This window comes from Trifolium pratense, linkage group LG4 (genome assembly GCF_020283565.1).
Source record: "Trifolium pratense cultivar HEN17-A07 linkage group LG4, ARS_RC_1.1, whole genome shotgun sequence".
Classification (NCBI taxonomy): domain Eukaryota; kingdom Viridiplantae; phylum Streptophyta; class Magnoliopsida; order Fabales; family Fabaceae; genus Trifolium; species Trifolium pratense.
In genome coordinates, this window is record NC_060062.1 from 9177660 (window position 1) to 9200245 (window position 22586).

The 22586-nt window shown below is 32.4% G+C and overlaps 3 protein-coding genes across 6 annotated transcripts; 1 reads left to right on the plus strand and 2 right to left on the minus strand.

Annotated features, from left to right (window-relative positions):
* Positions 1–449: 449 nt before the first annotated feature.
* LOC123920223 (protein NRT1/ PTR FAMILY 7.3-like) lies at positions 450–6011 on the minus strand. The gene is made up of 5 exons (XM_045972433.1): positions 5813–6011; positions 5575–5701; positions 4255–4472; positions 2591–3147; positions 450–1665 (listed from the first exon to the last, which is right to left on the minus strand). Exons 1-5 carry the CDS (start codon positions 5843–5845, stop codon positions 846–848), a joined length of 1755 nt encoding a protein of 584 aa, XP_045828389.1. The 5' UTR covers positions 5846–6011; the 3' UTR covers positions 450–845.
* A 2919-nt stretch (positions 6012–8930) lies between these two features.
* LOC123920224 (myeloid leukemia factor 1) lies at positions 8931–11806 on the plus strand. 2 transcript variants are annotated; one of them, XM_045972434.1, is made up of 7 exons: positions 8931–9041; positions 9782–10116; positions 10488–10654; positions 10747–10827; positions 11041–11116; positions 11225–11305; positions 11476–11806. In XM_045972434.1, exons 2-7 carry the CDS (start codon positions 9801–9803, stop codon positions 11625–11627), a joined length of 873 nt encoding a protein of 290 aa, XP_045828390.1. In that variant the 5' UTR covers positions 8931–9041; positions 9782–9800; the 3' UTR covers positions 11628–11806. The 2 variants fall into 2 exon arrangements, with proteins under 2 accessions (XP_045828390.1, XP_045828391.1); XM_045972435.1 differs by having other exon boundaries at positions 8961–9041; positions 9770–10116.
* A 589-nt stretch (positions 11807–12395) lies between these two features.
* LOC123920222 (protein NRT1/ PTR FAMILY 7.3-like) lies at positions 12396–17442 on the minus strand. 3 transcript variants are annotated; one of them, XM_045972430.1, is made up of 5 exons: positions 17330–17442; positions 15261–15393; positions 14849–15066; positions 13490–14037; positions 12396–13408 (listed from the first exon to the last, which is right to left on the minus strand). In XM_045972430.1, the coding sequence occupies exons 1-5, from the start codon at positions 17360–17362 to the stop codon at positions 12583–12585; spliced, it is 1758 nt and encodes a 585-aa protein (XP_045828386.1). In that variant the 5' UTR covers positions 17363–17442; the 3' UTR covers positions 12396–12582. The 3 variants fall into 3 exon arrangements, with proteins under 3 accessions (XP_045828386.1, XP_045828387.1, XP_045828388.1); XM_045972431.1 differs by lacking the exon at positions 17330–17442 and adding an exon at positions 16823–16867 and having other exon boundaries at positions 12419–13408; XM_045972432.1 differs by lacking the exon at positions 17330–17442 and adding an exon at positions 15548–15949 and having other exon boundaries at positions 12419–13408.
* Between the last annotated feature and the right edge of the window lie 5144 nt (positions 17443–22586).

Sequence of the window (22586 nt, forward strand, 5' to 3'; positions counted from 1 at the left end):
AATCGACCTTTGTCCAGGGCAAACAAATTTTAGCGTCAGTGGTAGCTAATAGTAATCCTACAAAAGAGTTTTGTTTTGGGAGAAGGCTGAGATAAAGTGATCCCTTGTCACCTTTCATTTTCTTGATGGTGGCGGAAGGTCTGAAACGTGATGATGTCGGCATCAGTTGATGGTGAAATACATAAAGGTTACTTGGTAGGAGGTGATGATGTTGACCAACAAGTTCGTATTCCCCATTTACAGTTTGCTGGTGAACCTTGTTATGGGCGAAAAGAATTTGGCCTGTATCGGGTGCTCAAAGCTATACTTATTATGTTTGAGACACATTCGTATTAGATACATATCAGATATTGTTACGAGTTCAACCTCGGATTTTTGTGTATGGACAAAATTCAATCAGATTGGGAGAACTTATCTTGTGTGCCCATAGATCCTCCAACAAAGATTAATTACTGCTAAAGACGCTAAAATTTCATACCTGTTATAGTAACCCAAAAAAATATCAATACAAAGAGTATCAATAAAAGAGGTCAAAAGTAATTAAATATGTGGCAGCCCTTCCAAAGGCATGAGCTAAGCCATTGACATGTCTCCTAATAAATTGTACACTAGATTGCTAAAATATAAAAGAGAATAAATGTCTACAATTAGAAACTATGGCACCAAACTCATAGACATAGTCCTTGATGCTCTTTTAAGAATATATTTCCATGTAAGAGTACAACATTACAAAAGCATGATACATCTAACTTAACTTTTTATTCTCTAATAGTCTACCAAAGTTTTTGCCTCAAATCTCAAATCAAACTATAAATTCCTCTTGTTTTTTCTTCTCTATTCTCCAATTATATGCCCCTGTATCTTTTGGCACATACAACATACACTATCAAGTCAATGGCAATTAAAAATGCTGTCAAGAAGTAAAACCTATCTAGATGACCATCATTAAGATTAGGTGAAACCCAACCATGTTGACCTTGATCACTTGATGTCATTTTATTTACCATAGTCAAAATAAAGTTACCAACATAACAACCAATTGCAGATGAAAACATAGATAACCCCATTCCCAAGCCTTCCAATCCATCTGGTGTTTCTGATGTAAAAAAGTTCATTTGTGCTACATTCACAAAAGCTTCTGCTACTCCCAAAAGCAGATATTGTGGCATCAACCAAAATATGCTCAAAGAACTCGTCTCTTCACCATCTTTGCTAGCAAACTCGAGTCTTTGTGTCTCTACGAAACCAGCGACAACCAATGTTGTTATTGTAATAACGAGTCCGATGCCGATACTTTGTAGCTCACCAGGAAGTTTTGGAGATTTTTTCATCACTTTCTTGTATAATGGAATGATAAGAACGTCGAATAATATAATAAATGTTGATGTGGTTATGATATCAACTGCTGTCATGCTTGAAGGAGGGATTTGAAACTTGAAAAATGTTCTGTCCATTGTAGAACCTTGTTCAACAAATAGAGAAAGCATTTGTATGAAGACACTAGAGGAGAAGACTGTGCAAAACCATATTGGTAACACTCTTAAAATATATTTCACCCCTTCATTTTGTGTTACACTTAGGAAATTCCATGCGTATGACCTTTGGCCTTCGCCTAGTAGCATCTCAGTTGCTTCATCAGAAACAATAGCAGCTCTATGAAGAAACCTGCTTGTTACCAAAACAAAATGAATAAAGAGAATTTGGAGACTATTCAAATATAATAATTTCTAAGGCGATTTCTTCATATTTGTTATCCTTTTACTAAAAACAGTAATAATAATAGAATACTTGACAACTTGCAAGATAATAGGTACACCAATTTGGTTTATCTAGGTGTTAAGAGTCCTACATTTATTGTAAAAAAAAAGTCACGTCGGATGAAATTGGTCTAAAAATGAGTTTATTCGTGGGCGGCACCCTTCACCTTACAAGTCAGTTTTGAAGGGTTGTGTTAGGCCCAACTCAAATTCTAAGATGATAGCTTGTCAAAGATTTGATGGGATGCCCGCTATCGGTTCACTCGGGTCACGCTCCAGATGTTCATTCCCGGCATGAGGGGTGTGTATTAAGAGCCCCACATTTTATGATATGTGGTCTGAAAATGACCGGGAGTCATCCCTCTCCTTACAAACCAAATGTTTAGGGATGAGTTTGGCCCAACCCAAATTCTAAAAGAACGAAATAATTGTGCTTACCAAATTCTAAAAGAAGGAAATAATTGTGCTTAATGTAGTTCATTCAATTAACAATGAATCAGTTACCTCAACTGATTCAGCGTGTATTCAAACCAAACCGTCTTATACTTCTAAGCAATTTTATACTTTTTAAAAGCTTGCAATATGCTAGTAGTGTTAGCTCATACTAAGGCTTTATTTTTGGAATTGGTTTACTAATAAGGCGGGTAGGGGTTCTAATAGATGTTTTTTAGACTGGTGTCCTAATACATTGTATGAGGATTTGTCCTTATATTCTTGAACACTGTTCTCTTGTATTTTGAGTATCCATTATATGCTAATAAATTAATATTTTGATTATAATTAAAAAAAATGCACAATGATAACAAAGTACTTATATATGTTAAGAGAGTTACCTGAGGCCGTTTGTGTGGTGTATTCTCCTAACAGAAGTATCACCATCGCTTTCAATACCATCGAAGCCTTCTCCAATTGAGTCTATTCGAAGTTTCATTTTCCTCAAAAAGGACATGAATGCTTGTGTAAACTTAGAGAAAGGATTTCCAAAACTCTTATAGTGTCTATATCTAAGAGTTCCACTCAACAAAACAAGAAAGGAAACACTTGCACAACTAGTACATATCCAAAATCCCATCACCCAATGTCCTGAAGTCGCTATATAAGCCAATACAGTTTCAGCAACCAAAGATCCCAAATTCAATGCAACATAAAAGTAGCCGTAAATTAAGGCCTTGGATCTTCGTTCTTTAGGCTCTTCCTCGTCAAATTGATCAGCACCAAGTGTTGGTAATGCAGGGTCAGAAACTCCACTTCCTAGAGCTATTAGGTATATTGATAGGTAAAATAATGAAAACTGATTCTGTGTATCTGATTCACATAGTATTCCTATTTGTTCACAATCATGAGGTTTGAGTAAAAAGAAGTGAGTTGACCAAGATAATAGTACCAAGCCCTGTATGAAAGCAAAGGAAAATACAACTTTAGGATCGATTTTGTGTGTGTATGAATCAACCTTGCAATAACAACAAGGAATTATTCATAGAGCATATCCTAGTTAATTATGTTATTGATCCTCTTAGATTTGCTAGGATTTATAACATCGAATACGACAATTTATATGCAGTGCTTTATGTAGTGTTTTAGCGTTGTCCAAGCACAACATAACAAATAGATATTTATACATTTCAGGTTGGGATGTCAATTTTCCCCGTGCGAGTGGGGATCCCTGTGGGTACTGTCCCAGTTTGGAGATGGGAATCATGCCCCCTCCCCGCAGAGCTCCTGCGATTGAAAATATTATATCCTTTTATAAATATACAAATGTGTTACAAACATAATTTAACACAAACTAACACATCACATTACTCTTATTCCTATTTTTTGAAAAAAAATCCAAGTACATTAATATATATCCTAAAAAGAATATAGAATTTACAATTTTACAGGGATGGGGAGAAAATCTCTCCATGGTGGGGAGTAGAGATGGAACGAGGGACATCTTGAAGGGCGGGAATAGGGAGCGATGGAGCAATCTCCGTCCCACTGACATTCTTAATCACCTCCATTGGTGCAACTCATTATGAGTAGTTTAAGTGGGTTCCATTGTGTCACATCACTCTGAAGCAACTCATTTTTGTATCTAATGATGTAACCCTTAAGAATTCATGATAGGTCTCACAATTTACTTAAGATATTGTTAAGGACGAGTTTCTTCAGCAAGCAATCGCCCTTGCAAGTTTTTGCTACCTCAATCTGCTCCAATGGTTCATGATGGATACACACTTCTTGAACTTAAGGATTCTCTAAGGACGGTCATTCAAGAATCAAGATGCTCCAAGTTATTAGCCATTGTAAGATTTCAATTAGATAAGATAAAAGCAACACCTAAAGCACTAAGCTACTAACATAAGTTTTGTCCTAAAGAACAATCTAATAAACTATTTTGAACTCTAAACTTCAGTTGACAAAAGAGGAAAAAAAAGCAAACTGATAAATATAGTTGCATTTGTTAATATGGTTGTGTGAATATTAAGTTCTTATTACCATATTGATTACTTACTATGATGAACACAAATTGGAAAATAACAGAAGTGAGGTATCTTCCTATATACGAGTCACTGAGAAAAGCTCCAATTAAAGAGAAGAAATAGGTAGTTCCCATCCATAAGCTAAAAGTGTTTGCTGCCTCAACATTAGTCTGTTTCAATACTAACTTTAAGAAGATAACCAAATTTGCCTCCACTCCTGAGAAAGCCATTGCAACTAGACCTTGATTCACTGTCACATGTTTTACAATTCTATATATAATTAGTAAAAATAAAAAATATGGATATAGGTATTGTTTGGATAAACAGCCCTTTGTTACAGCTTCTTTTTTTTTATTAAAAATTCACTTTTTAAAACAAAATAATCACTTTTAAAAGTTTTCATCCGTTTGTTACAGATTTTCAAAAAAAATAAGAATCTGAAAAAGAAAAAAAAAAAAAAAAATCTAAAAACCACTTCAAATGAGAAACCTTTTTTAGTAACTTATCCAAAAAAATCACTTTTTTCGATAACTGATTTTATATTTATATTTTTTAAAAAATGATTTTCTTATGAGTAAACAAACACAAAATAACTTCTGCTTTATTTAAAAATCTCTAAAAATGAACCTCTAAATTATTTAGCATCAAAATGACTTTTTTTATAATCTGTAACAAACGGGTTATAGCATAAACACTTAACATATTAGTGCTTATGTATAAGTTATTTATATGACAAAAGATAAAATAAAGTCAAACTATTTTCATTTAACCTATAAACCATTTTCATAAGCTATCCTAAAGAGCTTATAAAAATAGGTCGAACAACTTATAGATATATCAGAAGTCATTTCTGTAAGTTCTGTCAAACAAGCCAATTAGATAATAAACTCGAATAAGTCAATCCAAACAGACCCATAATCACTTATAGCATAAACACTTATGTACAAGTCAATAAACTATTTCTATAACAAATAATAAAATAAAGTCAAATGTTTTTCATAGAAGCTATCCTAAAGAACTTATAAAAATAACTCGAACAGCAACTAGATATGTTATAAGCTGTTTTTGTAAGTTCTCCGAAACAATATCACAAGCCGGTGGGGTTATTACCCCAATTACACAGTGTACGTGTATCACGGTAGATATGCCAATCACAGTGATCCACGGTGATTTTCCAAAAGCTAAAGAGTGTAGCTTCTATAAAATCATGGTAGGTCACCACTCACGGTGATTCTGATACATTCACCGTGATACCAAACATAGACAAAATAAACTCAAATAAGTCAATCCAGACAAACCCGTAATCGAAAAAACATTCATAAATATGCAAGAAGGGTGTGGTGGACACTTACCTAACAACAATGTGGCACTTTTCCATCCACCTGTCCTATTTTTTATGGCTGGTTTTCCATAAAAATCAACTGACCCATCTCTTGTGTAAGAAGTGTTACTCTCCTCTTCATCATAAACTTGAATAACCTATTCAAATTACAAAATCAATTAAATGGAAAATCGAATTCTAGATGCATACAAATTTACAATGTCTATAAAATAAAAAATAAATATTTTTTTGGTTGTTTTGGAACTCACCTGAGACGTGAAATCTTCTTCATTGCCATCCATTATTTTCAACAGTCAACAGTGTACAGGAAAGACGTAGGACTCGTACTCGCACAGCTGTATAAGCGATTATTAGGGTTTTATACGCTCAGTGTGAGGTTCTTAGATGAAGATAATCTTTTTCTTTTACTTGGACGAGGAAGATGATTTTATTGGTGGAGAAAAAAATAATCGATAATTCGTTTAAGTATCTAGGATGGTATACTGGATTGGAATTTTATGAGATAATTTTGGCAAAAAAAAAAAAAAAAATCTTGATGATTTTATGAGATTTTGTTGGAATATATTGATTTTGTGAGATTTTAAAGATTTTTTTACAATGAAGATTTTTAATACATGATTTGAATGGATGTTGAGAGATTTTTTTCAAAAGACTTTTTACAATCAAGATTTCATAATATTTTATATATTAGAAAACTTTTGTATATTTGGAAAATTTTAAAAGAATCAATAAATTTTAATAAAAGAAATTATATTTTTTTGGGAATGCAAATATTTAAACAAAAAAAATAAAAACTCTTACTTTTTTTTTACGTATATGTTTCTAATCACCAATAAAAAGGTCATCACCACCACCACCATTGATGGGAAACATAAGCAGATGAATGTGACGAAAAAAATTCGTTTGCCTAGTGGTTGTGCATAAATACTGTTTATGGTGCACATTGACTTCTATTATAGTGGGGAGTAGTTATGATGCATAAATTTTTTCCTTAATCCCCATGCATAAATAAAGAAAATTGCTTAACGCACCCCCCAAATTGCTTAGCGCCCCCACATATACTTAGCGCACCCCAAATTTCCTCGCGCACCCCCAATTTTTTCTCACACACACCCCCAAATTTTCTCGCGTGGCCCCAAAACCATTTTTGTTGTGGAATGGTTTCATATTATATAATGCCAAAACCATTTTTACTATCAATGGTTTTAGAGGGTTGTAATCCAAAATCATTCTAAAATCATTCTGTTTGTGGAATGATTTTGTGTTATTTATGTTGGGGGTGAGGGGTGCGCAAATCAATTTGGGGGGCGTGCTAAGTAAACTGCGGGGTGATAAGCAATCTAGGGGTGCGATAAGCAATACGGGGGCGCATTAAGCAAACTGAGGGATACACTGAGCAATCTGGGATATTTATGCATGGTGTGCATAAACAAGGCTTATGTACCATAACTTATGCCATTATAGTGGATATTTTAATTAAAAAGACACACACGTTGGAGGAGATTAACCGAAAAAATAATGATGCAACAAATTTTTATAACGAAAAATAATTAACAGGATAATAGTGAAATTTAAAAATACATAAAAAACTTAAAGTAAAACTTAAAAATTAACTAATTACCTTTTGTCTAGTCAAATAGCCTATGACTGTAATTTTATTTTAAATTGAAGTATTCACTCAGATATATTATAATTTTGTATTCCTTTAAATTTTTCTTGATTTTTTTGTGTGTCCAAATATTTTTATTTGTAGTTGTAGTGTCCAATCAAGTGTACCTATGTATCTAAGCTTGTATAGAAACTCAAAGCTAGTTTAAGAAACTTAAGTTTCAACTCAGTACACTCAGAAAAATAGTGATCCACTAAAAAAGGAAAAGTTTAAAGAATTGTATAGAAAAACAAGTGATTAATGAAGAATTATTTCTTGAATTTTTGCTCTTCAAGTGCAACAAACCTAACAAAACCTTGCTAGTTATAGATGGAGAAAATCTTGAAGCTTGCTCCCTACGCAGTATAGCCGTTATATATAATTGATGGGATGCGACCAAAATGTATATGAAGAAAGAAATTTCATCAATTATAATCAAAGAGATATGCTACGTTTTTGTGTGACTGAAAATGTGTTTGTAGCAATGTAATATAGTAGCATCTTGCTTTTCTACTTTTCAAATACACTTTGATTTTGTCTTTTTAGTAAAATTGCTCGAGAGAATGTTTTTTAAATCTGTAACAAACGAACAATGGTCTCTTACACTTGTACCCGAAATTTGGTTGTTCTCAAGTTCTTGTTACATTGTCATTGATCTAAATATATAAAATCACTTATCGGCTTGCAAGAAGGCATGACAACTTCTTTTTGTCAATTTTTAAGAGTTTAATTGTTGTGAACTGTCAGTGTAAAGATTTTTTTACACATGTATCCAATGATGTGTTAACACATCATTTAATGAACGTGATACATCATGCGTTTTTAAAAACCATGACAACTTCTTTTTGTCAATTTTTAACCGTATTAATTACTTCTGTAAAAAAATCTAATTACTTTATAGTGATTTTGTAACAAAACATAAATACAAAAAGAAAAGTCTAATATTAGATTTAATTATTATTATTATTATTATTAGGATTAAAAAAATAATCTTAGAAATACAATTTAAATACTAAAAGGCCAATTTATTTATATATTAGGGCATTAAGATCGAATATTCAATTTCTCACTTTTTAGAATTTGATAATTTTACCTTTAAAAAAATTGATAATTTTTAGATTGTTTCTTAACTGCTCAAACATGTTCATGTTTAAATACATACCATCAAGAACATGTTTCTAATAGTATATTTTCAGATAAAATATGTTATTAAAATTCACTCTCAATGAAATATTGCATTTTATGGAGCCAAGTGAAAATCATTTTAGAATTTATTATATTAGATTTAGAATAAAAAACCCGTTCAATAAATACAACTTATATTGTAGAAAGTTGCATCTCCACTATTAATTTTCTCTTAATTTTTTTTTTCGGCTTTTCACCACCAGTTGAATCTGGTTCGGGAGTCAGTTCTGGCATTAAGTGGTTTCAGCCCCCTCCCGATCGTAGTTGTGGGGGATCGAACCGCGGTTCTCTCTACCAAATTCAACACCAATCACTAATGAACCAACTAACGATTGGTAATTTTCTCTTTATTTCATTTTATAGTGTGTTTAACAAGTATTCGAGACACTGTTTAGCATCACCCTTAAAATAAAACGTTGAAAAGAAAAGAATTTGCATAGCGCGAGAAAGAGAGCGCGAGAGCCTGAAGGTTCGAGTAGCATCCACAAACAAAGAAAATTAAAATCCACGTGTCCTTTCCTCAGTGTCGTGTCAAACATATAAATATGTTCTTCTTTTTTTTTTCCTTAAAAAACTTCAACGTATTTTTTGTTCTTCTTCTACATTGTTCTTTCCATCATCTGGATTCTGGAATCTCATCTCAGGTAATTTTATCCATTTCATTCATCCAAAATATATATATTATTTTATTTCAAATTCTTATTGTCTTTTTCACTTGGACTTCAAATTTGGTAATCGTTTCACCATAATTTGTTCATGCAACTCATGTAAACAACAATTTCTTGGATACGAATTATTAAAATGTGTTGTATTTTTATAATTTCTTTGATATTGGGGACAATGTCAAATGGAATATATTAAATTAGAAATAATATATTCAGAATAATTACACATGGATGAAAGGTAGAACAGCAACAAGTTGCACCGCTAATTCTTTCTGGATGGCTTAACGAGAGAATTAAGAAATGCAATGATAAGGAAATTAGGGTTTGATCCCCACTCCAATATAGTGCTAACTATTTGGTGGTTATGGTTCAAACCTTTATTTAAAACCCTATCTTGGGGGTCTTTATTTAAGATTCTTGTGACCAAGTTTGATTAATGATTTAGTGTTTAAATATTTCATAAAGTTTCAAGTTTGATTCCTCCAAGGTGCTAACAATTCCTAGATTGACCGGTCCATACAGGACTCTTACTTTAATTGGTCCCCTGCTAGTGGACGGTGGGATTGATTTTTCGGATTAGTTTGGCCAAATACCGAATTTCGTGATAACCCCATATGTTTTTAGTGTTTAAGCATTTTATAGGTTGAATGGCTAAAAGGTGAATATTTTTCTAAAATTTTGATGTGTGATTGATTTTGTTTTATTTGGGTTTTGTTTAGTGAGGTTTAGATAAGGAATATGCAGAAGGGTAGAGAAGTTCAAGATAATGTTTTTGAACCAAGTGGATTTGGAGATTTTGGTTTCCATAGAAGTATGATGATGCCAAGTGTTTTTGGAGGAAGAGATCCATTTGATGATCCTTTTTTCAGTGACCCGTTTGGCAGAATGCGGGATCCAAGTTCTGCTTCGTCGAGATCAACCCAGAAGTATAGGGAAAAAGGAGTTGTTATAAAAGAATTAGACTCTGATGATGAGGGCACTGATAATTTTGATGAGAAAATATCTAGGTCTACAATGGAGCCATCTATCGAGCATCCAGATGATGATGTTAATGGTATTGTTCTTGCTCGTTTATTTTATTATAGTGTCTTTGTTTTAACTTACGAGTTTAAGGAACCAAGTGGTTGTGTTCAAGTGGTCAACGAGTTTCAGTTAAGGATGAATCAGTCAGGAGTATCTGAGTTTGAAATTTGAATCCTGGCTAGAAGAATCCTTAGCAAGATTCTGGACCGAACTCTGAATTACCGTGGTCTCTATCTTTTGAGAACCGAATGGTTAAGACCAAAAACAAACTACGAGTAGGATTATATAGAAAAATTTCATAGTCATTCAATTAGGTTTCATCATTACGAATAGGATTATATAGAAAACCTTTGTTTTATTTGCTTTGTCAAATTATGTACTTATTCTCGTGATCACTGACAGAGGGGGAAAACAGCGGTGTAACTTACAAGAATGATCATCACAAGTCAAAAGAACCTTCAAAGGACCACAATCGTAATATGTCTTTTCAGACTAGCAAAGTAACGTATGGTGGTATAGATGGTGCTTATTATACTTCTACTAGAACCAGAAGGATGGGGGCTGATGGGGTATGCGTTATGAAATGTGATTTCCTCTAACTGTTGATTGTTTTGAAGGTTATTTTTACTCTAATGTTATCTATACGATATGATTGAATCAGGTGGTGATGGAGGAAAGCAAAGAAGCTGACACGACAACAGGCGAAGCAACACATAGAATCACTAGAGGAATCAATGATAAGGTATGTAACTATATATGATAGGTCTAAGAAAGCAATTCTGTAGCAATTAAAGTCATATTGTTTGATGGAGATGGAAAAGGAGACATTACCTGCATTGTGCATACAAAAAACATGCAAGAGATTTGGAATTGATCAGAAAATTACGTTGTTCTTCAATCAGGATTAATATTATGTTTTAGATATAGAAGTTAAGTTTGTGTATCTTGTATGTAGGGTCATTCAGTTTTGAGGAAGCTTGACTCAGACGGGAAGGTTGGTACGACACAGACGCTGCACAATCTTAATGAAGGTCCGTTGCTACTATCTTGATTGATTGACTGTTTGTTTGTCATCATCTCAAGTGGTAAAATATGTTCTATTAATAAGGATGAATACATATATATTTTTTATACATCAGATGAGCTTGCACGCTTTGAGGATGCATGGAAAGGAAATAATCTAGGGACGTTACCCGATTACGATGCTATTAGGAAGAAAGGTAAGTTGCTTTCTTGTTCCCTTTGAGTCAATGATGACTCTTGTATGACCTGTCCTTAATTTTAGTATTTTCTTAAATGATTTCTAAGAAGTGGATGGCTTTCTAGCATGAAAATAATACTCTGCTTTTCACTATTGTTTTCTCACATTTAATTTAATAAAATACAACAGATTCTAGAGTTGGTGAGGTAAATAAAAACAAGGTTTGGTCACTTCCATCTTTGGAGCAAGATAAAAGAGCAAGAGGATTTACATCAAATTATGAAACAGGGAACAATTCTGGGGGAAGAACAAAGAAAGTTGTTAGAATCAATATTGAGTGAATAGTAAGACATGCTAGTCCATTGCTTGTGATTTTGTATCTAAAACGTAGAAGTAAAATGAGGTGTTGTATGGTGTTTTTTAGCTAGCATCAGAAAAACTACAAGATCATATGTAGAACTAATGACTTGTATCATTATATGTTTGTTTTTTGAGTGATGGTATTGGTATATGTTGCAAAGGAGTGAATTTTACGAATTCGTTTCTTAATCCTGCCTATGTTAGACTTGCTATGCAAAGACGGTCCCAAGTCCGGATAAAAGAAGAGGGTCGTGTTAGGCAGTCAAATTCAAATCCCAACGTAAAATTTAGTTGAATATCCAACAGTGTGGATGCTAGGTCATTGTCCAGAAGCAACACATTGCATAGTTCATGTGCAATGTCAATGTTTCTTCATTTTTTTCAACGGATGTGAGTGAAGATGTTAGTTCATGAGAGTAGGATTCGTTTAGGAACTTGGAATATAGACATTTTTACAGGAAATCTATGAAATAGTGGACAGTGATTAGGAGGAGGATCAATTTTATTTTATGTGCCTAAGAAACTAAATGGGTGGGTGAAAATGCGCGAGTTTAGACAATATAGAAATGGGGTGGCATTATTGTTGATAAAGAGTGGAAGAAGAATATTGTAGATGTAAAGGAGAGAGGATATAAGTTTATAACTCTAAATTTGCAGTGGAATAAGATACCTTTAATGTCAGGATCCTAAAGTCACAAAGGGGTTCCACATATCAAGTGGTGACATTTGAAGGGTGAAAAATAAACAAATTTTCAACACAAAATCTAGGATCTATAAATTTGACACTAGATTTTGAATATCATTAAAGAGAAGAAAAACTTCCTTTAAGCTCTTCAAGCATGTTACATATAACTTCCTTTACATCAATAGTCTATAAGCAGTATAAAAGTATGATACATCTAACTTCACTTTTTATTCCAATTCTATCAAATCAAACTATAACTTTCCCTTATATCTTTTGGCACATACAATATACACTATCAAGTCAATGATAATTAAAAATGCTGTCAAGAAGAAAAACCTGTCTAAATGACCATCATTAAGATTAGGTGAAACCCAACCATGTTGACCTTTATTATCACTTGATGTAATTTTATTTACCACAGTCAAAATAAAGTTACCAACATAACAACCAATTGCAGATGAAAACATAGATAACCCCATTCCCAAGCTTTCCAACCCATTTGGTGTTTCTGATGTAAAGAACTTCATTTGTGCTACATTCACAAAAGCTTCTGCCACTCCTAAAAGCATATATTGTGGTATCAACCAAAATATGCTTAAAGAACTCGTCTCTTCGCTATCGTTGCTAGCAAACTCGAGTCTTTTCCTCTCTACCAAACCAGCGACAATCAACGTTATTGTTGCTATAGAGAATCCAATGCCGATACTTTGTAGCTCACTAGGAAGTTTTGGAGATTTTTTCGTCAATTTCATGTATAGTGGAATGATAAGAACGTCAAATAATATGATAAATGTTGACGTGTTCATGATATTGAATGCTGTCATGCTGGAAGGAGGGATTTGAAACTTGAAAAAAGTTCTATCCATTGTTGAACCTTGTTCAAGAAATAGTGAAAGCATTTGTATAAAGACACTAGAAGAGAAGATGGTACAGATCCATATTGGTAACACTCTTAAAATATATTTCGCCCTTTCACTTTGTGTTACATTGCTAAAATTCCATGTGTATGGTTTTTGGCCTTTACCTAGCAACATTCCAGTTGCCTCATCAAAGACAATAGCAGCTCTATCAAGAAACCTGTTTGTTACAAAGACAAAATGAATAAGGGAAATTTGGTGACTGTGTAATAAGTTAGCTTATATATGTTAAGAGACATACCTGAGGCCATTTGTGTGATGTATACTTCTGACACAATTATCATCCCTTTGAATATCATAGTCTCTTTCTCCAATTGAGTGTATTTGAAATTTCATTTTCCTCAAAAGGGACATAATTACTTGTTTAAACTTAGAGAAAGGGTTTCCAAAAGTTTTATTGTGTCTATATCTAAGAGTTCCACTCAACAAAACAAGAAAGGAAACAGTTGCACAACTAGTACATATCCAAAATCCCATCACCCAATGTCCTGTAGTTTCTATATAAGCCAATATAGTCTCAGCAACCAAAGATCCCAAATTCAATGCAACATAGAAGTAGCCATAAATTAAGGCCTTGGATCTTTGTTCTTTAGGTTCTTCCTCATCAAATTGATCAGCACCAAGTATTGGTAATGCAGGGTCAGAAACTCCACTTCCTAGGGCTATTAAGTATATTGATAGGTAAAATAGTGGAAACTGATCTTGTCTATCTGATTCAAATAGCACTCCTATTTGTTCACAACCATGAGGTAAAAAGAAGTGAGTTGACAAAGATAATACCACCAAACCCTGCATAAAAGCAAAGAAAAACTGAACTTTAGCATAGATATTGTTATATCAACTTTGTATCAACAAGAAGGAATTCTTCATAGTTATTGGTTCTCTCCTCTTAGATTTGCAAGGTTTCATAGAATATTATATATTATAAGATTTTCACATTGGACGAGATATGACCTATATAAGAAAAGTGTTTATACGTGGTGGACAGTACTCGTTAGTCAGTTTTCTAAGTGTTGAGTTAGACCTAATCTAAATTTTAAGATAAACCGTACTTTTAGCCCCTTAACTTTCAGAAACTTGCGATTTTGGCCTCTTAACTTTCATAATAACGTTTCTAGCCGTTTAATTTTAGCCTTTTTTGCAAAAGACCGGCCCCCATTGATTTTGATCAAGTCAACATGGGACGGTGACTCACATGTCACATCAGCATGTCATGTGAGTCACTGTTCACATGTGTGTTGAATTGGTCAAAATCAATATGGTCAACCTTTTGCAAAAGAGGCTAAAATTAGGGGGCTAAAAGTGTTATTATAAAAGTTAAGGGGTCAAAATTGCAAATTTATAAAAGTTAAGGGCCCAAAAGTGCAATTTAGTCAAAAGATGATATTATAGCTTATGCAATATCCATTGGCTTATTCGCTATTGACCACTCGGGTTATGCTCTAAATATCTAGTCTGACACGTGGGAGGGAGTGTTAAGAATGTCTGAATTGTACTATATTATTGTAATCTGTGTTGGAGTATCTCTGGTATTCTCTGTATATATCAATTTCTTTTGCTAGTAAATAAAGAAGTTCTGATTACCATGTTGATTACTTACTATGATGAGCACAAATTGGAATAAAATGCAAGTGAGGTATCTTCCTAAGTATGAATCACTAAGAAAAGCTCCAATTAAAGAGAAGAAATAGGTAGTTCCCATCCATAAGCCAAAAGTGTTTGCAGCTTCAACATTAGTCTGTTTTAATACTAACTTTGAGAAGAGAACCAAATTTGCCTCCACTCCTGAGAAAGCCAATGCAATCAATCCTTGATTCACTGTCACAATTTTAAAATTAGTAAAGATAAAAATATTAATATAGGCCCTGGATAAACAGATTAATTCATTTATAACATGTATAAGTTTCTCTTTTAAAGATTTTAAAGATTCAGTATTTAGCTTAAGAACCGACTAATTCGAGCGACAATAAAAAGACAACTTATCAATATTCATAATTACATGGTGTGGCTACCTAACAACAATGTAGCACTACTCCATCCACCTGTGCTGTCTTTCATAGCTAGTTTTCCATAAAAATCAACTGTCCCATCACTTGTGTAAGAAGTGAAACTCCCCTCTTCCTGATGCTCATAAACTTCAACAACCTATTCAAATTTGAACATTTCAACTGTCATTTTACAAAACACTTATTGATTAATTTGAACATTAACAAGAACTGTATATATGGTCAACCAAAATAAAATTCAGAACAAATATGTCACTGATTGATATAAAGAAAACATGACAAATATTTATCACCAATAATCAATTAGTTAATTATGAAAATTATCTTCCTCTTTGCTGTCTCTCTTAGCCTGCTGAATTTCCCTTCTTCATCAAAGATGTAGCCGCGACAGTGGGTGGTGTGCGACTGTTGGTGCTAGCCACCCGCATCACCTCATAACCAGTTTTGCCGCTCCGATAGTTTCTAGTCGTTGTTGAAGTTCACAGTTGCCTATTCTGTCTGGCGCTGTTTTGATTCCGACAGACAGTGGTTGGTTGTTGCTTCTGAAACGTGGGCTTCAATTTTTAAATCTGAGTTTCACATCTGGTTGTCTGATTTCGCTCCCGTATTGGTGGTCGAATTCAGTTGTCTTTTGTTACAAAAGAGCCTTTTGCTTGTTGATGTTCTTTGTAGGGACTTGTGGTATTATATTACTGTGTTGGCAGCCGAATCATTTGCCAATTATTAAACTCTTGGGCTGATTTTTTATGGGTGCTTGTTTGTTGATTAGAATTTTTTTTCTACCCTTACATTTAACCCTACATTTAACCCTTTACCTCTACAAACAATCCAATATTTCTATTTGACCCTTTTGGAAAAAAAAAAAAAGAGTTTTGAACAATTAACTACGGTTTAACCGTGGCTAATCTGAACATTTTTCGGAACACCTTTCTATGTTTTTCGGTAATAAGTGTAAACCGAAACGGTTGGGAACAAGAGTTCTAGTAAAAGTTAGCCACGGTTAAACCGTGGCAAAAACTAAAATCTGAAAAAGTTGAAAAACACAATCCAAAACAGCAACACAAAGACTCTTTTAATATTCATGTTATGGAGAATTCTCTCGGTGAGGTTTCGAGACTCCTTTTTTATGATTTTTTTGGGACTTGTATGTCTAGGAATATTCGTTTGACTCCGTAGTTCTTTTCTACCAAAAAATAAAACACGAGTGACATCAAGTTCGGTTCAAATTTACAAAAATTAATACCGACAATGTAATATACCACATTGTATTGAACACTTATATTGATCAATGAAAATGTTATAAGTTCATTTTCTTCAACAATAAAAAATAAAATTTGATGCACGTAATCAAAATCAAACAATGAGGATGATAATAATGTCATTCAATTACGTTGAAAGTGCGTACTCATTTGTTAATAAAGATGGCCAAAAGACTCAAAAAAGAGGCCGCAACGAGATTAACCAAGGAAAACTACTCCAACATTATCAGCTACTAAAAGAAAAACTAATAGAAGTTAGATAAGACTGGTATAAAAAACAAAGGACCACCTAAATTATACAATGGTTACCAACATATAAGCGCAACGATTAGGGTGCAACGATTAGTTTCACGATATGTGTGTTTAATCCGAGTCTTCCAATCTATACGAAGAATTGAAGATTTCTTATCCGGCGAACAATACTCCAGAAACCCAAGTCTCTTAACATACTTCAAACCTTCAAGAAACCCCACAATTTAGCAACACCTCTAATTTACGTATGTGTACTGTTGCTCACCTCACTAACATTCATGGCTGCCTTATAAATTTGTGCGATAGCACAAATATTCGGCTAGCTTTATTTATATATATAAAAAAAAAACACTTATGCATTGAGTAATAGAAACAGGAGGAGAAATGATGTACCAAAAAATAAAATAGAAACAGGAGAAATTTTAGTAAAAAAAAAAAAAAAGAAACAGGAGAAATAATAAGATGATGGAGATCATCGAATTCGATATACATTACAACAATGTCAATAGAAAAATAATTTTTTTAAAAAAAAAACAGTTTTTTTTTGTTTGTTTTTGGACTCACCTGAAACTTTAAATCTTTTTTATTTCCATCCATTGTTACACACTGCACAAGAGAGGGTCGGTCCCTTTTTATATAAGAACTTTTGCCGTTGCCGTCGGGTATAAAAAAAATTGTTGGAGTAGTAATTTTGTTTGATTTGGGTGAGACTATTTTCTTATCCGATCATTATTATAAGTAAAAAAAATGAAATCATTTTTTAAATTTATTGGAAAATCAATGTATGTATTTTGTGTAGTATTTAACTTTTTTAATAATATATTTCTTTATATAGAATGTTTAAAAGTGTCACGAGAACATTTTTATAAAAAGTTCCTATAATTAGGGACGGAGCGAGGGAATATATGGTTCTGTTTATTTTTTGGTTTTAATTTTTGATTTTTTTATGATAATATATGGTTCTGTTTAGTAGAAGAGAGGAGAGGCAAAGGGGTAGGAAAGAAAATTTAAAATCATTAATGTTTGTTAAATGTGTGGAGAGAAGACAGGTAAAATTACACTTTACTTTTAACACGTGTAAAATTACACTTTGTTTTTCACAAGAGTTGTATATAATAATAAAAGTGTTATAATATTATTAGTAAATGTCCATATAGGTTTCATGTAATTGGTCTATTATATTTACCTATATATAGATACTATGTATCACTATATTGTAACTCTACCGAATTATCATTGCAAAGGTACGTGCAAGAAACCTCCTTTCATTGTATTTTATTGTGTCATAGTTATTCTGTTTCTATTATAATTGTTGATTCAATATATGCTACACAAATCTAGCATGAGTCAATTAACACTTGAACAAAACTAAAGATACAACTAATAACATCAACGAACCGACGATGCAAATTTTTTAAAGAAATATATTCATGTAAGATGGTTTATTTTTTATGTATGCTTTATCTATGTATGCTTTAGCTTCGGTAAAGTTATTTTTTATGTAGGTTTACAATCACTGCAAAAAAAATATTGTTATTATATTGTTAAATTTAATTTATGAATTCGTGAAGAATTCAACAAAATTAGTTCCTGAAAAACTAATAAATTTAATTTACGAATTTCCGAAGAATTTAACGAAATTAGTTCTCGAAGAACTAATAAATTTAATTTATGAATTTTAGAAGAACTTATAAGTTTAACTTTACTCTCTAAGAATACCAGAAGAATTTAATTATATAGTTCCTGAAAAACTTAAAACTTTGATTCAACTGTCTTAGTTCCTGAAGAACTTAGAAATTTAATTTATTAATTCCAGAAGAATTAATAGTTTAGACGTTCCTGAAGAATTAGAAAATCAATTTTTATTTTCTACAAGTCCAGAAGAACCGTAATAAAATAAGAAAGTTACTTCTGGCGTCCTCCGACTGTCATGACCAGCCCTTGAAAACCCCATTTTACCCCTCTTGCTACTTAGAAAGCGAGTGTGTAAATAGCAAAAATGGGGGAGAAAGAGTTTGTTTTCTAGAATGCGAACTGTAGCTGAGTTCGCTTTCTACAATGTAAACTGCAGCTGAGTTCGCTTCTTAGATAGCAAACTGCAGCCGAGTTCGCTTTCTAGATAGCAAACTGCAGCCAGTTCGCTTTCTAGAATGGGAACTGCAGCTGAGTTCGCTTTCTAGATAGCAAATTGCAGTTGAGTTCGCTTTCTAGAATGCAAACTCCTTTTTTCATGATTTTTTTTCATTCTGGGGGGTGGATTTGAGCTAAAAATTTGACACTGGCTACTTAGGGTGCGAAAAAGTGCTCGCATCCTAGAAAGCGAGACGGTTAGTTTGGTAATTTCAGGGTGTGACCGAGTATATTCAGGAGGTGCGAAAAATTCAAATCATAAAATAAACATGAATCCGGAAAATTCATTATATACAATACAAGTAAACTATGACTCCTGAAGAACCATAGTAAGATACAATAGAGATATGAATCAAAAAGATCATAAATTGTTCCAAATAGAAAGCATGCAAGCATTGAAATGCACCAGAAAATTTGATGCTTAAAATATAGTATTTGTTAGGCTATAACTATTGATTTTCATAGAGAAAATGTTTGTCTCGTTGATTGCGCAAGAACGCACACAATAGTTAAGAATAAATTATAATTATCATCTTTGGCAATGAAAGAATCAAATGTGTGCACCATATCTAGTACCATAAAAATGATCTAGTACCATAGTGTAATGTGCTCTAACTAAGAATGCTGAAGATTCATAGCACAAATGAACATAGAACATGATTTACTTATTTATTTGTCTTTTCAATCAAATGATGTTATTATCTTTGTAAAAGGAAATACACTATCCTCCGCCATTCTACGATCAATATTGATTGTAAATTGGTATGAATTTTATGTACTATTGAGATATTTCCTGAAACAAATATTTCATCTAAATTGTGACTTTTATCAAAGTATGATTAAATTGTCCCAGAAGGACATGATGGTGTATACGAAATTGTTTGGTGATTCTCCAGAAGAGATCTATGAAATCCCAAAATAATGTTTATGACGATGTGGTGGTAATCACACTTGAGGGGAAACATATTGAGAAATCAAGTATGATTTAGAGACTCTCTTACTTTGAACTCTCTTATTTTCCCCAACTATTGATATCAAGAAAAAATAAGGAGATTTTGTCAAAAAAAAAAAAAAAAAGATAAAATAAGGAGATATGAAAATTCCCGAAGCATCTTTTATTTAATGGCAAAGTTCTACATATGAAAAACCGAATATAATTGGCATAACCGAATATAATTCGCATAACATATAGAGAAAACCCACATTATGTATTCCACGTGTTCTCCGATAGATATTAACAATACTTTTTTTTGGTATACACAAATATTAACAATACTAATATAGTGTTAAATAATACTTGGGATTTCTTGTAAAAAACATTACTTGGGATTTAATTTTGAACTAATCATAGAGTTTTTTTTTGAATAAATTTATTTATTTGGGTCAAAATGGCCCTTGAAATTTCAAAATTCTTCAAATACTCCATGAAATTTGGAAATAGGAAAATACCCCACTGAAATTCTAAAATGTCAATGAAATTGCCCCCTCCGTTAGTTTGTTCCGTTAAGTGCGATGATGTGGCTAATAAAGAGCGACGTGGCATGATGATATGTACGGTATTAGTATGCCACGTCACATGGGGCAATTTGACCGAAGGTATTTGACAGAAAGTTATAAATTTCAAGGGGTATTTGACTGTCAAAATTTCATAACATATGACCGTTATAATGGTATATTTGTTACAAATTTCGGTTAAATACCCCCACTCAAATGAGTCTCGGTGATGTGGACTTTGACTGCAGGTGCCACATATGCAGTTATCAGCCATGTCATAAAAATAGACGAAGTAAACGAAGTACGGGATAATTTGATTGACTTTTTACAATTTTAGGGGTATTTGGCTATTTCCAAATTTTAGGGGGGTATTTCACAAATTTTAAAATTTCAAGAGGATATTTGACAATTTACTCAATCTTCGAGTTTAATGTGTCATAATTTTGTTTTTACACATTTACTGTTGCTCCTCCAAATAATTGAACAGAGCAATTTCAATTTAAAACTTTTTCTGTCGTGCCCTTCTTCTATCCACATTCCCCTTCAACCACACACCATTAATATAAGATAATGGAGCATATATGAACTCAGGGACGAAACTAGAAAAACTTATTAAGGGTGGCAAAAATTTAACTCATCTATGAGTTTTTGTTTGGTTTGAAGCCATATGGTGAATGTCTATTGAATGAATGGAAAATTACAAGAGTTGGATTAGTAGTGTATGTTGTGTTGAAATTAAATTCAATATCATGCTTTTTTTCTAAATCTAATAACAATCAACACAAGTGTCTCACATTTTAGTGGGGCGAGTATGTAATTCAAGTATGCATATTCATAACATTTTGACTAACAGGGGTGGCGGCTGCCCCTAATCAAATGCACCTAGTTCCGTCCCTGTCCGAACTCCTACTGCTTAGTGTGTGGAATAAAATATTAATAATTCATTGAATAGAACAACTCATTTATATATGTCTTCAATCAACTTTATTTATAGGACCAAGTTATTGAACACTTCTTTCAAAAGTTTACAAGTATTTTATGATATAAAATATGGATTAAAAAGTCGTTGTAAATATATGGTACCAACAATTTTGGTAGTACTAAATACTAATAACTTACTCAAAAAATAAAATAAAATTTGTATTAATAAAATCGTGATAGAATTTGATCATAAAATTTACACCCAAAAGAGTTTGATCATAAAATAAAAATGTCATGTGCAGGGCCAGTCCAATATATATATATTGAGGCATGAAACAAATTATTATATGAGACTTTTTAATTTAATTATAATATTTTATTAAAATTTTATTTTTCGAGTTTTTTTTATTACAAAATTATCTATAAAATATTCCCATGAACATAACTCAATTATAAGAATATTGTATTTATTTTTAATTCTGATATCTTACTTTTTTGAATGCATTTTATTTCGATATTGTATTTATATATAGGATTGATAGTTCGAAATCGGAATGTCCCACTAAAATTTTAAATAAAATTAACTATTAAATTGTTGTAATATTTTTCCAGCTCTACCTAGCATAAGTTCAGATGAAAACAAAAATAAGCATATTCAGAATTCGAATACTGACAAGATGAAGCATGTTACCAACATTTTTAATAGACCATATATAGGATTTGGATACCTGCAAACAACGTGATAATTTTTTTTTTGATATTCACACTCACATATACAATCAACATGAGACCGATATATGTCTATTTAATATTTTTTAATTAATCCTTTGATTTTTAATAGAATGGAGCTCCAACAATTCAGATTAGGGATGACAATTAGACGCGCAATAAATAGGATAAAAACTCACACTACGGGTATGGGTGCCGATAGTATTCTAATATCCACCCTGCCCTCGCATATTATCAATATTATATATATATATATATAGGGGAGGGATCAAATTACACCGGTGTAACATCTGAGTAATGTTACACCGCCCAATAACGCTTTAACGAATACAAATTTTACAAAATCCACTGTTGGATTGAAAGCTTATATCGTATAGATCATATATGTTGAATTATATAAAAATCTAAAATCGTTTGATATGTTTTTGAGATAGATCAAGATTAACGGTATTCAATAAAAACGCATAAACCATTAATCTTCATCTATCTCAATAACATATCAAACGATTTTAGATTTTGGTAAAATTCAACATGGATGATTTATACG